The 15669-nt window shown below is 37.7% G+C and overlaps 2 protein-coding genes across 2 annotated transcripts in view; one reads left to right on the top strand and one right to left on the bottom strand.

The window, feature by feature from the left end:
- The window catches only part of NVL (nuclear VCP-like), a gene marked incomplete at its 5' end in the record, with an annotated part of 22278 nt that extends 17536 nt beyond the window's left edge, over positions 1 to 4742 (top strand). Inside the window, 2 exons of the mRNA XM_009864568.1 lie at positions 3418 to 3488; positions 4474 to 4742. Of these exons, the coding sequence (XP_009862870.1) occupies positions 3418 to 3488; positions 4474 to 4518 (116 nt within the window). The remainder of the gene's footprint in view (positions 1 to 3417; positions 3489 to 4473) is intronic.
- Positions 4743 to 11608: 6866 nt separating this feature from the next.
- DEGS1 (delta(4)-desaturase, sphingolipid 1) lies at positions 11609 to 15337 on the bottom strand. The gene is made up of 2 exons (XM_009864566.1): positions 14597 to 15337; positions 11609 to 12227 (listed from the first exon to the last, which is right to left on the bottom strand). The coding sequence occupies exons 1-2, from the start codon at positions 15311 to 15313 to the stop codon at positions 12081 to 12083; spliced, it is 864 nt and encodes a 287-aa protein (XP_009862868.1). The 5' UTR covers positions 15314 to 15337; the 3' UTR covers positions 11609 to 12080.
- Positions 15338 to 15669: the final 332 nt, after the last annotated feature.

Genomic DNA, 15669 nt, shown 5'->3' with positions numbered 1-15669 from the left:
CAGGAATGGCACATGGAAAATCTGAGTGCTGTTTTTGATCTTAAGAGTTTAGCTCATCACTGGCTCCTGCCAGGACTTAAACAGGGAGTTATAAACTGTTTCAGGTACAATGTCAGCCCTTTCCATATCTCCCTGCACTTTAAGTTCTATTTTCATGGGCATTTAAATTATTTTTTTTTCTGTGCAGAATGGAAAATGTAATTGGAAGTTGAAACTCTTTATGTATGAAGTGTGTGTAGGATTTTTTCTGTAATTTTTGTTTATTAGTTTACCTTTAAGTCAAACTGCAAAGCTGAGATTGAGTTGTGACTTTTCAGGTGATGTCCTTGGAAAATATATTAGTCTTTCATTATGCCTCTGACTTCTAAGAGCCACACTGGAATTTTAATGGTTTTGAATCATTCTTTTTGATCTAATACATATCCAGTCTCATCTAGTTTTTAACAGTTGACTAACAGCCCAATGTTTGTGTTTCTTGTTTTGATGGAAGTATCGCATTCATTTAGAGAGTGAAAAAAGTAATAAACTATAAAAACCTTCACAGTTGTATGATTTGGTTACCCAGTTTGCTTGCTGTATGTGGACAAAGCTCTTGATCTGAGATGGAAATTTCTGATTTTATCCTGTCCCACTTGTATAATTATCTAGAATACAGACAAAGATGTTTGTCACCTGAATTCAGCCTCCACATTTAGGATGGCAGCCTGACCCCTTACTCCATGGACGTGCTGGCAGCCAGCAAGCCCATAATATGTGCATAGCTTCATTGGCGTGTTTATAGATGCAGATGAAACTGTTGTGACTTCCTTGTAATACCTGATATTTTCCCTCCGAAATAAATTCAGGGGCGTGTGTTGGATGTTTTTTAAACACTCAGCAGTGATTTGCTCGAAGGAGCTTTTTTCCAGTGAAATGGAAAGGTATCTTTTTTTGTGATCTTTCTTGTCTATTTATTTCAAATAGATCTAGTTACAAAGAACATATAGGGTATGAGAACCTCTTGACACTTTCAGCTGCAAAGACAAATGCAGGGAATTCATCAACCCTCTAAACCATAACTTTATTCCTGAATGTCCCTCTTTGTATAGATATATTTATTTATTTCTAAGATAGCCAGTGACCCCACATCACCTGCATAGTTGGTAAAGCTGATCTTAGGCAAAGAGTCTTTGAGACTTCTTGTTACAGCTCTTAAGAGTGAGTGTGGTTTAACAAGTGAGATAAATTAAAAGTTTTGTATCTTTGCATTTAAATTTGTTTTTGTTTGATAATTTTTGAAATTAAGAGGAAAGGGAACCAGCTATCCTTCACTCATCTATGTAAATAGGAAAAAAACAGTTTCGTATTTGGTGTTCTAAGTACTTGGTCTTATTTTTAAAAGATTGTAGCTGTTGATATACTTCATTATTTTAATTTACCATTAATTTATCATATAAATTATTTTAAATAATAAAACATTCATACCTGCTTCTTCAGACTAAATGCCTTTATCATCAGAAATCAAGGCAAACTATGTTAATGCATGTAGCCAAGGTGTAGTTTCCTGCCAGCTAAATTCTTCACAGTATCAAGCACTGTGCCTGCTTTTATCACAAAGCATGAAGTAGCCTAACTTACTTTCAGTGAGAGGTAAACTACTTTACCTAGCACTAGATAAAAGTATGCCTATACCTAGCCATAGCTAATGCTCCTAAATTAGTATTACGTCTGTTCACCTTGACTTTTTCTGATAACATCCTTATGATACTGATCTTGTAGTTGATAAATGCTGGTTTTCTGTTCCAATGATGTTTTTCTTTTCCTCTCTCCCTATAGTTGAGGCTATATATTGTTTCACAATTTGATTAAAAAGTTACAGGCTTAAAAACAGAAGTGAAATCAAAATGAAATTCTCATTGCTTCATTTTATTATTTTATGGTGCTTCAATGACTCCATCTTCAAGTAATTTGGCTTCTGTGAAAGACACAAATTGGATTTTCTTTTCCTTACTCTAATTATTGTTTCACTGGGGAACTTAAAATGCTGATATTTTAAATTTACATCTTCATTTATACATGTGTTGCCTGATCTAGTTGAGAGGCGTCCCTGCCCATGACAGGGAGGTTGGACTAGATGATCTCTAAGGTCCCTTCCAGCCTAGGCCATTCTGTGATTTATACTGGTATAACTATGTGGTAATGGGAATCCTGAATAAGAGCTTCAGAGAACTGAAATTAAGAACAGCAAGATCATATGTTTACTTCAGTGAACTTTAAACTTCATCTTTACTTTTAAAGCAAGTAATAATAATTGTGGGCTATTTGCTGTTCTGTTTTCTACCTTAAACAAGTTCTGATCTTCAATTTATTGCCTTCCACCCGCTGTGTAGTTTTTTGCTATGTCAGCAGAAGTTTTTTCGTTAAGCTCAGACATCAGATATATTAATGATGAATCGTAACATTTTTTCCATGTCGGCACATCCCATTTCACATTACAAAGATATACGCAAAGGTAGTGTCAGTATGTATCTGTGGAAGCAAAAAGTGTCTTAATGGTATACATAAAAAATGCACCAAATTAAAGACTTACTTTTTGTACCTCTGTCGTATCAGATACCTATATGCATAACATTAGCATTGTAATGAATCTGTACTGTAGTGCTATCTTAGGATTCTTAAGTCTAGATTAAACCAGACTCTTGTGAGAACAGAGGAATCCATTATTTATGAGGTATGCTTTACATCTTAGCATACTAAAAAAACCTGTTTAAAAGGTTATTATTAGGAATAATTGCTGTGGGTAGCTGCATTGAGGTCAAAAAGGCAATTTGCATAAATTTAAACACAGGGAGTTATAAAGGCGAGAGCTTTCATCACTTCTGGGTAATGCCAGACTGGGCAATAAGGTGAAGTCAATTGTTTAGGAATTGAGTATCCTGTAGTAGAATTGGAAGGTTAACAAAATGTTTCCTAGGCAATTACTAAATAACACTCTGTAGGGAAGCTTAATATTACATATGAACAGAAAATAAAGCCCAGAACTGGAAGCAACAGCATTCACTTCCAGAAAGGTTAGGGGACTTGAATTTTCCTTGGATGTGATGTAAGCTGCAGTTCAGTCAGCATCTTTGAGAATGAAATTCTCAATCTGCAAGTGGAAACACTAATACCTACAATAACTTTCTGAAACCAGTAAGTATTCTTTGGCTTAAGGTGCAAGGGATAGAGGGATTAAGATCTTGCCTAAGAGGACAGACCAGAGGCTACATAAAATAGAAAGAGTTCATGTGTTCGTAACACTACTGAATTAGATCTCATCCAACTGACTAGCACGGGAAGTTTGTTTGGTTTGTGAATGCTGCCTTGAAATCTGCACACCGATCCCTTGATTGTTGCCTGCCTGCTATTTTAGTAATGTACTATGCTTTGCTCTTTAAGGCGAAATCAAGATTTCCCGTAAACACTTTGAAGAAGCTTTTAGGAAAGTGAAACCTTCAGTATCAAAAAAGGTAAGATAAGCTTCAAGTATGTAAGACTCATTCCTTCCCATTCCTTTTATGCTGGAGACTGGTGGGAATAGTTACAGATGGAGCGTACTTGCACATATTTAAAACTGACGCTACTTGTTTCTGTATTAAACAAGCCTGATGATTTTTACAAGGTCAAAAATTAAAGTCTCCCTTTTCAGCTCCAGATAATGCATTGCATATAGATGGATCACCATGCTGTCAAGGTTATCTTTTAGTATGGCACCTTGGACTTCTCATTGACATTCTTAGATTACTTATTGACCTGGTCCTAACCTCTTACGTATGTGGAATTTTCAGTTAGAAGTCAAGGCCTTTAACCCACCACCTTTTTTCCCCCCTAGATGGATGTGCCACCCAACAATGCTCAACCATTTCTGTTAATTTGTGAAAGAAATCGTTCTGAGATAGGACATAAAGCACACCTTATCATCTTAGTTATTTCTTATCAGTGTTTTCATTATTTGCATTTGCCAAGAAAGTTTGGTTTAAACAAACTTGTTCTTTTCAGTGACTGAAAGGAAAGCTGTTCGAACATCTTAATTACCATAATTGAGAAGGTTTAAGGAACAGTTACAGTCAAGTGAGCTAGACTAGCAAAAGATCATCTTGTCTGTTCATTTTGGCAGAACTAGATGGGGGAATAAAGCATCGATTCAGCAACTCCCCCGGTAAAGGGGGCAGTGTCTTCTTAGTGAAGCTGCAGTCTGGACCTAGCACAGCAATATTAAATCTAAGAACTCTGCCAAATGCTTCTGTTAATTCTATGGTGATTGTCAGTTGAGAAACTCATTTATGAGCCAAGGTAGTGGGGGTTTGCCTTATTTTCATTTTTGTTTGCAAGTGTTTTAAAATATAGCTGGTTTGTTTCACTTTGTTAAATAGTACATATAAAGTCACTTTTAAACATTGCATGATTTTTTACCATTGTCTAAAGTATTTTTTCCTCTTATCTTGGCACTGTTAGGATCAAATAATGTATGAAGAACTGCATCAGTCACTGTGCAGGTGACACATTTGGACAATTCCCAAAAGAGACTTATCTTGAGTTGGTGGAAAGTTTTGCGGTACCTGTGCCTGATGTCAAGAGACAGGTTGGAAAGAAGCTGTACTTAATCTCTCTCAACTTTTTAAACTGTACCTGAAAAACGTCATCATAACCTACTGCTCTAAACTATCATTAATTTAACAATTTCCAGAATAAAAGATACAATACTCACTTCCTGGTTATCACCATTTACATTTTAAAAATGAGTGCTTTTAGAGCTGAAGAGCTAATACCTTTCTGATGTATCTCGTGCCCTTAATCAGAAATTCCACAGAGGCTGAGAGGCTAACCCTGCAAAGGGTTTACACTGCTCAAATAGCTCTTCTCAAACAGAAATGCAAATAGCTGTGTTTTCAGGAACAAGGACTCTGGAAGAATCACCAGAACAGAGCTGTGAAAGTAAATGGGCAAGTGCTGCACTCTTTGTTGTCATACCATTAATCACATCATTCCCAAATCCAGTGGCACATTGTGATTGTGCCAGCACAGGCACTTGGAGCTTCTAACAGCTTCCCGTCACCTTATCGAAAAAAAAAAAAGAAAAAAAAAAAGAAAAAAACCCACCACCCCAAAAGAACGCCAACTATACACATATGGCAAGCTGTCTTGAAGTTATCTAGGAGAGAATAAAGATTGGAAACCTGAGAAATGCTATGATATTAACAGGCACCCAAGAAACATTTGAAACAGCAAGTTACCTAATAAGCTGGTTCTCAGTAGTTAAACAGACAAATCTGCAACAACAAACAATTCCATTACAGACTTGAATTTCTTAACACAAGTGATTTGATATCCTCTGGAGGAAGGAAAGGGTTACTGTTTTAAGAAACAGGCCAAGAGCCTCGAGTTTGGTGGGGTTTTTTTATTTATTTGTTTTGTCGTGTGAGGGTTGGGGTTTTTTTTATATACAAGAAATTCCATCTTGGAAAGAGGGTCATAATTTTCAGCATCATCGAACTGGCAAGTCAAGAACACTGAAATGTGACAGTTACTGAGCAACTAACTTCTGGAACCTACAAGCCTTCATGGATTGTTTTTTTACCACTGTTACCATTCTACAAAGTTCTTTAATCATTAATCTCAATTCTTATCTTTGAGTCTTTTATTCTTCCTCATAAGGATGTGCAACCATCAGTCAAGGATCAGAAAAGGAAACGGATGATTTCTGCTAGCAAATTTCATAGAAAGTCTTTTAAGACGCTAAACTTTAAATACTTTTATAAGTAATGAAATTTCCATGTAAAAACCAGTAAAATAGTTTTTGTAAGCAACATTTATTCTGTGAGCATCATTTAACATTTAAGATGGAGATCATCTAATTTCCTACTCAAATCATTATTCATTTAAAACATCGCCATGTTTTTCTAGATGTGACCCCCTGAACAACCTGATCTAACTTTAAGACTGCCCTTGCCTTTACATCTTAGATTCTTCTCTGAATTGCCACCTGGCAAAAGATTTGCATATTTTTCGCAAAGGCAAATGTGGAAGGCTATTACAAATAACTAATCACCACAGACTTACTTTTTAAAAATACGGACACTCATGGCAGCTTGTACTTACTACTGATTTTTGTGCAACATGGTAGGATATTCTCTCCCTTTTCAAGGGAAGCCTGAGACTCTGTGACCTAGGTAGTGGCCCACATGACTAACAAATGAAGTCCCTGCATATAAAGCAGAATATTATGTGTCTGCTTGTGGTTGTAAATCAGGCTCAGAGCTTCAGGAGCTAGAATGATTCTCAGAAATCCAAGATGAAGGATCATCGTTCTATTTTGCTATAGTTTCCCTTTTGTATGTTTGTTACTGTGAAGCGATGCGGTTGGTACATGACTGATTTTAATATAAAAATCATATCCAGATGTCACATACAGAGCTATACAAGAACTACCAACGTTACATAAACTTTTTCCTGTTTTAGCTCTAGATCTATACCTTTACAAGTTGTTGGTTTTTTTTACTACCTTTCTTAAATAGAAGTTTTTTTGCTTTATAAGAAGCAACAACTGCGTGAAAGTAAGCTGTGGACTTTCAGTACGATACATTCAAGTCACCTGAGTATTTGAGAGCTGAACAATGAGAAAAGAATCAAACAGGAACCCCATGAAAACAGTCTATGATACCTCAAATATGAGTTTTGAAACTGTCACCCATTCTGCCTTTAGATATGGTAATTCTAAAGGCCATCACTGTTTTTGCCTGCCTGTGGCATGCATCGCTTTCAAAGAAACACCTATATATACAAACTCAAATCAGGAATTAAATACTGTCTTAACTGTGACACAACTGCAGTGATATAATTTAGAAATATTTGTCATCCTTTCTTGCAAAAAAAGATGCGGCAAGCAAACTGCTCTTTACAGTTGAAAATAACCACGTGAATGATTTGTCCTTTATGGATACATAGAGGAGAATCCTGCTACCCTACTTAAGGAGAGCTGCAGCTCATGACCTTATGAAGGAGTAAAGTCCTCAAGCCCTGGCACAGTCACCAAAGAATTTTCGCCTCCTTTCCTCTTATGATGGTTATTATTCCTGTATATATACGGAGCAAGAAAGCAAGGTAAGGCTTGCAAGGCAAGACTGAGGAAATGCTATTTAGGTAGTAGTAAAAACAGAATTACTATTCAAACAATAACAACATGGTCTTGATGAGTTCTAACATAAAACTTAGGTTTAACATACAAGCTATCTAATGATCATTATTTTTAAAGTGTGATAGGGGAAGAGGAAGTGGGGTGCAGGAGGGTTTGAATTTATAAGAAAATCTAAAGTTGAAAGGCAGAAAAAAGCAGGTCAGTCAAGTGTCTGTGTCCTGTTTGCTTACCTTGTCTGGGCTGCACGCATGGAAAGGAGCAGACCTGGGCAGGCAAGGGAACTCCAATTGAGTGTTGACACAAGAAAGTGCTGCACCCACACTGCTACTTTTTCTTGTGGGAAATTCTGCTTAGGTTATAGTACTTGCCACTAAAGAAAACCAACTTGGTAAGAAATTAAATGAAAGATCCCTTGTACAGAGAAAGTAGGAATTACTTTAAGAAACAAGCTTTTTCAGGCAAATAGACCACTGCTTTGTTCTGCATATACAGCTACTGCCTCTCCTATCAGACATGCCTAAGGGAGGTTTTTCCCTCTAGTCATCTTGTTTCGGTGGTGACAAGATCAAGTTGTTCATCATGCCATTCTCCTCTACCTTTTCCTGAGGTTAGCCACATATCTAAATCACAAGAACGATTCTATCCCAGAGCATATTAAGATGCTAACTTAAGAATGCAGAGGCAGTACAGGGAGCTGGCAGCAGAAAGGAAAATAATAAAATGCTGTCTTCAATCTTGATTCAACAGGAAATTTTTTCAACATTTTCTTTCTCACTGAAGTCTTGTATATTCCTGCAGGTTTGATTGTGAAATAGAGGATTTGATAGAGAAGAGATAATTGTGTGCACTGAGTTCCAGGAGCTGTGCTGAAGACACATCTATGTGATTTAGACACACCTATTTGTTTCCTGGGACCTTGCAGAAGCAATCTTGGCAGACACAGAAGCGACTCCTGTTCTTTGCAATGTGCAAGCTAAAACAGTAGAACTTGCACTTTAAATGTTTTGAGACTCAAAGTACAGAGAGGAGTGCACCTTCCAAAAGCTGTGCCTTAGACACTTGTGCAGGATCACTACTTGAACATAATTTTTTTTTCTCAGTTTGCCCCAACAGGATTAGCATGGCAGCCTGCAATCTATGGCACTGCCATTATTGGTTGTGGAACCTTCTCATTAAATAAGAAATGAATAGCTTTAAATTCTGCTGTGGTATTCGACTTTGTCTGATGCAAGAATAAATGCCAAGGAGGCAGAGGTGAACCACTGAGCTCATAATCTAAGTGTCTGCTTCCCTGGAATATGCCCATTTCTCAACAATACCTATAGACTTGGAAGGTTGTGTTATGTACTAGTTGCTGGCTACATTTAAAAACTTCACCAGAGGAATTCTGAAACACAGAAGCAAAAGTCTTAAGTGCTTTTCCACTGACCTCTGTTCCCAGTAGGAAGTCTTGCCCTGGATCTGAATGTATGGAGCTCTGCAGCCAGACAGATGCACCCACTTAACACAGGTAGATTGGCCACTGCTGCAGAGCAGACAGGGTCAGCAGCAAAACCAGAATGCCGGAGGCAAGAGTGGTTTTGAGAGAGGAACATACCCACGCCTGTGCTGTGGGAAAACTCGTGCCTAGTATGATCAGCTTCCAGGATACATTACTTGTTCTGCTTAAGCAGCTTCAAATGGTTGAGGGGGGAAGGAATATGTTAAAAGCCACATGAGGCAGTTTATTCTGAAAACTCAGAAAGCCCTGAAGGGGATTCAGAGTTCTGCACAATTTAACTGCAGCCAAAATACTTTGATAATATGTTCAGCACAGCTGACTAAGTCCTCTGTGTTTTGACAGATAAACTCCCGGCTGACTTCACATAAAGGAGAGTTTTGCCAAACTAGGAGTTTGCTTGAGTTACATCTTAACAAGCATGTAGCAAGGCTGAAGTTAACTCAGATTCATTAAAAACTGTCAGGGTTCTTCATGCTCTTTAGGTTTTGTTCTTCACTGGTTAGTCAAAGCTTCTTCCAACTTTCAGATAAAACAGTTCAAGTTATACTAACCTGTTTCTGACATATTTTAAATAGCATTAATAAGAGATATTTAATTCCTTAAAAACAGTAACTAGATGGTTTATATGTTGGGTTTTTTTAAAAAAAAATGTTTATTTCTGTGCCATGCCTTTGACTAGATGCATTGCAATTGGCAAAAACTAGTAATTCATTTACAATGTATCAACTACAAGCCAAGTAGTCCAGCTGGTCTTAATTCCTTTTACCAGTTGTTCAGAAATGCTTCCAACTCTGTTTTTTAAGGATGAAACTATGCTGCAATATAGGTTAACTTTCAGATGATCTGCTTCTGAAAAAAATCTCTCCTACTGAAGTTAGATGCCAAGTCCTCTTGTGTATTACACAGGAATTATATGCTTAAGAATGTTAGTTACCAATGGTTGCAAGAGTCAGACCACAGTTTAGGTCCAAACTTAAATCTCATTGGCTCAGACAGAGTCCAGAAAGCACCCTCCCAACAGGCAACCAGTAGCAGATGTTTCAGAAAGATTATGGCAAGCATAGATAGCTCCCTCAGAATTCCCCACCATTCTGCAGCTCTTAAAATAAAAATAGCTTATCTAAAATCAAGAGTTGAAACATCATAGTCAGAACACCTTAAAGCAATATTTGAAGTTTTAATCAAGTGAGATGGCAGCTTTGGTCCTGTTGAAGCAGGAATTCACACTTGCAGTACCCACTGGGAAGACAGTAGGGAACATCAGTGATTCCATGAAGAGGTAACTAAGCTTAAGTATAGAGGTTTTACTCTCAGCTCTGGTTATCTTAAGTACTGATCTAGGATAACTGAAATTCCTGACTTTAGCTTTTAGCATAAAACTTTGAGACATTCTCCATCCTTTATCTAGCTGCAACAAAAGAGATATTTATTTCCACTCTTCACTTTTTAAATTGAGCAGACATGAAGAAGTGGCTTAAAAAGAAGCTGTTGTGCAACTTGTTAAGGCTATTCAAGTCTTTCAACCAGTCAGTTTTATTTTGAGTAGAACAGAAAGGTAAATGATTCTTCATCGTTCATCTATACCACCACTTAACAGGTCTTATATCTGCTTTAAAAATATCAAATTTCTCTAAAGCTTAAGTCCTTCAGCATAAGGGGACCAGAAAAAAAATTGAAAAAAAAAAAAATCACCCAACATTACTTTAATCTTTGCTTTTTAATTACATGTAAAAAATACTGGATAAAGTATATTGTGACATTACCCTGAGCAATCTGCTGGCTAGCTAGCATGTTCTTGGCATCATAATGTAGTCGCATTCTAACTGGTTGGCACATTTTCATACCACTTCTGGTTGCTTATCCACAGATAAGGGCCCACGCTTAAACAAAACAAAACATGCATTAAGAACAGACTGCACTCAAGCAAGGGTTAAGATGCATCAATACATTCTTATCAGACACTCGCCTCCTTTCAAAAGAAAAAAAAAAAGAAAATGCAGGGGGTGAACGCATCTAAAAATGAGTTAGTTACAGCAGACCAGTATGGACATCAGCTAAGACTTCCACCTTCATCAGATTCCATTTTTCAGTTAAGTGAACAACATACCACGAGATCACCATTTGAGATTTAAGGATGACTTGTAGCCATCTTTGACTGCGTAGAGCCACCATCAATGCATTAGATGACAGGAGGCAAATACACCACGCTGAGGTATGTAGAGATTCTTCAGTGTTGAGCAAGCCTATCCGTTCTCCGTTCCCAAATTAAAAAAAAAAAAAAAAAAGCTTAAGCCTGAAATTTGATATCACCACCCATACTCTCATAAGATTTTCGTACGTAAAGACAGACAAGTGTTTGTGTAGAATACTGTAGGTTGGGGGGTGGGCGGAAGGCAAGATCATTTAAGCAATACCTTTCTGTGTACACAAATGATAGAGTAGAGCCATCAGTGGTTGTAGCTAGCCTTGTTTGCCAGAACAGTATCTGCCTCTGTTGACTCAAGTTTTCCATTAAAAGAAAACCCAAATTTTCAAGTGAGTGTAAATATTTATAGATTGAGCATTTAAAACCATGGTAACAGCAGAACAAATTAGGACGAGCCTTGTTTTTCTTTCACAGATTATAGAACCCCCAAACTGTAACAGGACTTTTTCCAATATGAAAATATTTGATCGGTTATATCATGGCTTTCACAACACAATTCCAAACACTAGCTGCTCAAGCTATATGCCAACACAAGCAGCTCAGGCCATAGGTGGGGACCCACAAAGTCGGCAATACCCTTGAAATCCCCAACTTTTACACAGGGAAAACACACAAGCCATCTCAAAGACACCAGGTTCTATTCTGACAGACTGCTCCTTTAAGGTATTTTCAGTAGGAAAGGGTGAACTTTAAAGCAATGCTTCAAATGACATGCTACATATTGGAACAAGAGCAGAGTTGATATTTCCTGTGCAAATTTAGCGCTTTCGCCCGTAAGTTAGGAAACATGTTCAGCAGAAGGTTTAAGTTAACAAATGTTAGTTTGGAATTAACAGGTTAAGTACAGTACTATAACACTACAGTCATCTAAACAGCATGTTGCGGGCAGTGTACTACGTTGCACGCTTTAAAAACATTAAAGAGTCATTTTTTTTTTATATAGACTTAACACCTATCAAAGTAGATTTTGTGACAATGTGATTTAGCATTATGCATATAACACTGATCCTTAGGCAAACATAAGACACATTAAACCAATGAATCTGAGGACTGTGAGGAATGTTATAGCTGGTAGGAGTCTGCTACAAAATCCTTACGGATGCATTGCTGTGTTGCTGTAGATCTTAATACAGGACACTGCTGAACAGCTTTAGCAAGAGACCTTACACCAGCCACTTTAAAGCAAGCAGACACTTCAGAGTTTCTTGGTTGCCAGAAGTTTAATCTTGCTTCACTTCACCCTTTAATTGCCTTTTCATGCGTGAGTATGGGCTGATTGTGTCATCCATCACAAAGTCGTACAGTACTTTTATCCAAGAGTTATACTGTGGCAGGTTGTCATAGTATTCAGCTGCTATTTTCTTTACCTAAAGAGGAGATAAAAAGTTTATTTACTATTTCTATTAGCACCAATCGTGACAACTTTACAGTCCTCAAACTGTCACTTAATGCTGAGCACAAGAGTTTCATTTTAGATTCTACAGGAAATGCTAATACTAGTGCCATAAGGTGGAAGTATCTTGAAGGAAAAACAACTCCCTATTTGTTTAAGTAAACTTCATGGAAAATTTTTATGTTGACGCTAACCAGAACAAACTCAATGCTGCGACTCTGAAGTCCATTCACTGTGCTGCCTACAGCGACTGCTGCCTCACAAAAGCAAGGACTTTGGTTGCTGGTGGAAATCGGTGACTCAGTTCAGCGCTGACTCATAGGTCTATGAGTATCACCAAAAAGGATGTTACGAGTTCTAGGAAGAGATGTTTAACACAGCTATTTTTACATGTAGCTTCAACCCTCAGTGCTCAGAGAAAACAATTTTTGAGAAATATCTTGGTTCTGAAGATAGATATTAAAATTAATATACATGACTTCCAAAGACTTTATTCTCAGATGTACACACCAACGAGACAACTGTTTTAAACTAAGACAGCTGGAGCTTCAGTTACATATCCTTACTGATACTTAAGGCCAACCACCTAATGCCCTAAAAATCCAAGCAGAACAAAACTTATTTTTCACCAAATCCCATACCTTTAGACAAAAGAAAAATATTAATCTGGATAAGAAAAAGATACTTGCATGTCTGGTTCGGAGCTGAAGATTGCTTTGATCCATCATCAGGCCTAGAGAATCATGCACCTAGCCAGTATATTTGAATTCAGCAGTATTTACTTTCAGCTCAATACTTGACATCAAGTGTTCAGTTTTTAGGTGATCTTTAGTGCACAGCATAGTACAGTCTAGTCCAATCAAATTAACTACACTGCTCTAAAAGAGAGCTTTGTTTTCTTATCAGAGATGCGGGTTAGAAGCCTGTAGCAGAGCTGGGTTATTTACCTCTGCAGTTTAAATACTTAAAAAAAAAAAAAAAAAAAATCACTCCCTATTTATAACTTAAATATTGGTTCAAACAGTGAAATGCTGGTTCACCAGTACAGTTCTAGGTAACAAAGGTGAGTTAAAGCAACTTTAGCTGTATTTGAAGGATGAATAAGAAATCATCTGTTTGGGTGTTTTTTGGCTTGGTGTTCTTTTTTGTTTGTTTTCTTTTTAACAGTCTCGAAAAAAAACGCTGGTTCACCAGTACAGTTCTAGGTAACAAAGGTGAGTTAAAGCAACTTTAGCTGTATTTGAAGGATGAGTAAGAAATCATCTGTTTGGGTTTTGTTTGGCTTGGTGTCTTGGTGTTCTTTTTTGTTTGTTTTCTTCTTAACAGTCTCAAAAAAAAACAATTAGAGAATTTAACTGTCCTGCTAAATAAGTGCTGGAGTAGTTTCATCTACAGTTACACCACTGACAACAAAAAATATCAGTCAAGTTTAGACTCCACCAAAGGCACAAGCTTACAAGATCTTACAATTACCAAGTGCAGTAACAAAGCTACAAGACCAGCACCACAGCTGCTGTCGAGTTGCAAATGTAGTGTCTAATGAAAAACACTTTTCACTGAGGATGAGTTTTAGGTGTAACCCTGGGAGCCTGTGTTCCCGTGCTCCAGTTGGGAAACACATGTACGACAAGAATTAAGCTCCTGTAGAAGAGAGCAACAATTGAAGTGGGAGAAAACTAGTTTGAAAATTCACATCTGCTATTGTGCAGGTGTGACAGGTCTAAGTCTTAGCTTCAAAGCCTTAATTCTGTCAATGTGCAGCTGATACTTATTTAGGCCTCAGAGGTTCTCACTAGTGGAAACTGAGCTGCTCCAAAATAGAAAGCTATTAAACATTTGTCAGCAGGACAACAAACACTAGCAGTGCCTCAAAGCATCTCTTTTTCCCACCAGAGAATGTCAGTGATAAAAGAGACTGAAGGATAAGCATGCATTACAATTAATTTACTAATTCTTAACATTCCAAAGAAGGAACTGACAAATCTCTGAAGGTATCAGCATATTAAGTAGTTTTCTGCATACTTGCAAACCAAAGAAGACAAAAGGCTGGTTGTAATTACGGAAAACTAGAAGTTAGTATAAAGCATAAGACTTGTTTCCTCCTCTCTCATTTTACGGAATGGGCTTGAGCAGCCAGCACGTTAGAAGTTTGTTCAGGATACTACTAAAATGGTAAGTAATTACCACCTCTGTCATTCAACTTAAATAAATTCATGTGGATTTTTATTTTTTTTGTTTTGATGGTTTTTTTCCAAATCTCTCAACTTCTGTTCTTCTAACTATGAGCATTCTACCTGATTTTCAAGTTAAAGTAGAGTTTATTTTAAGAAAAAGTAAACTTACCAGTGGAAGGCTCTTGCCAGGAATATTGGGGAAGTCATGATGTTCATTGTGATAGCCAACATTAAACGTGAGCAAATTGAGTGGCCCATAGTAGGAATAAGTCTCATGTCCTTTTAAAAACATGTAATGTTCAGCTATGAAATGTCCTGAAATTGGGTGCAACCCAAGTCCAAGTACTGAACCAGCAAGCATGTAAAAAGTGGATTTGAGTCCCCATAAATAATATATCACGACATCAAACAAAAGCTGAGCTAACAAATTGATAATTTCAAGTCGAGTAATGGGTTTGGGATTGATGCAGAGAGGCCTAATCGCATAGAAAAAAGGCTGAAGAACAATCCATATGAACTTCCTGAAACGGGTACAGAAAAACCAGCCTTCAAAGTTGGTCGGAATGTCCACGTCGATTCCGTCACCTCCTAAGTAACGATGATGATCCATGTGATACCGCTTGAAGGATATGGAGTATGGGAGGCCAAGAGGGAGGTTGGCAAATATTCCAAACCATCGATTCCACATTGCTTTGCTGTTGCCAAAGGCACTATTGTGAGAGATCTCATGAATAGCCAGAGTCATGGAGTGGCTAATACAGCTTCCAAAAACATACGCCCAGAAGATTACCCATTTCCAGTCCAAGTCTTTAACTAGATAAAATGCAGTCAACTGCGCAAGAACCATCAGCACAACCACCCAGATCAAGTTATAGTCTGGCTTCATCAACGCTTTTATCTCTGGATGTTTAGCTAGATGGGAAAGAATTAAATGGAAAAAAGGAATTATTTAGAAGCTTTCCTCACAGCCAACTACCCCCATTAGGTTACAACAGCAGATACAGCCGTTTCTTTCCCTCCCTTCCCGTCAGGATTTGCCTGCAAAGGCAATGGAAACGCACCACCTTTCCACTCGTGGCATTTATTGCTATAATGGATCTGTCAGAATTACATCATTTAAACATTTTGCTGTTGCTCAGCAACCAGGCACCTCTCGGCAATCACCGGTACCACCTCCAGTCCACCCGGGAAGGAAATGGCTCCGCTAACTCACAAGGGCTTGGGTAACCTCAGGGTCCGGCT

The sequence above is a fragment of the Apaloderma vittatum genome, unplaced genomic scaffold, assembly GCF_000703405.1.
Source record: "Apaloderma vittatum isolate BGI_N311 unplaced genomic scaffold, ASM70340v1 scaffold16852, whole genome shotgun sequence".
Classification (NCBI taxonomy): Eukaryota; Metazoa; Chordata; class Aves; order Trogoniformes; family Trogonidae; genus Apaloderma; species Apaloderma vittatum.
Note: the sequence above shows the minus strand (reverse complement) of the source record. Positions and strands in the feature narration are given on the sequence as shown.

Excerpts from the sequence above, each read along its gene's own strand:
- DEGS1 (XM_009864566.1), bottom strand. The coding sequence starts at position 15,313 with ATGAAGCCAGACTATAACTTGATCTGGGTGGTTGTGCTGATGGTTCTT. Across the intron at positions 12,228-14,596 it reads CTGGCAAGAGCCTTCCACTG|GTAAAGAAAATAGCAGCTGA; the intron begins GTAAGTTTACTT and ends TCTCCTCTTTAG.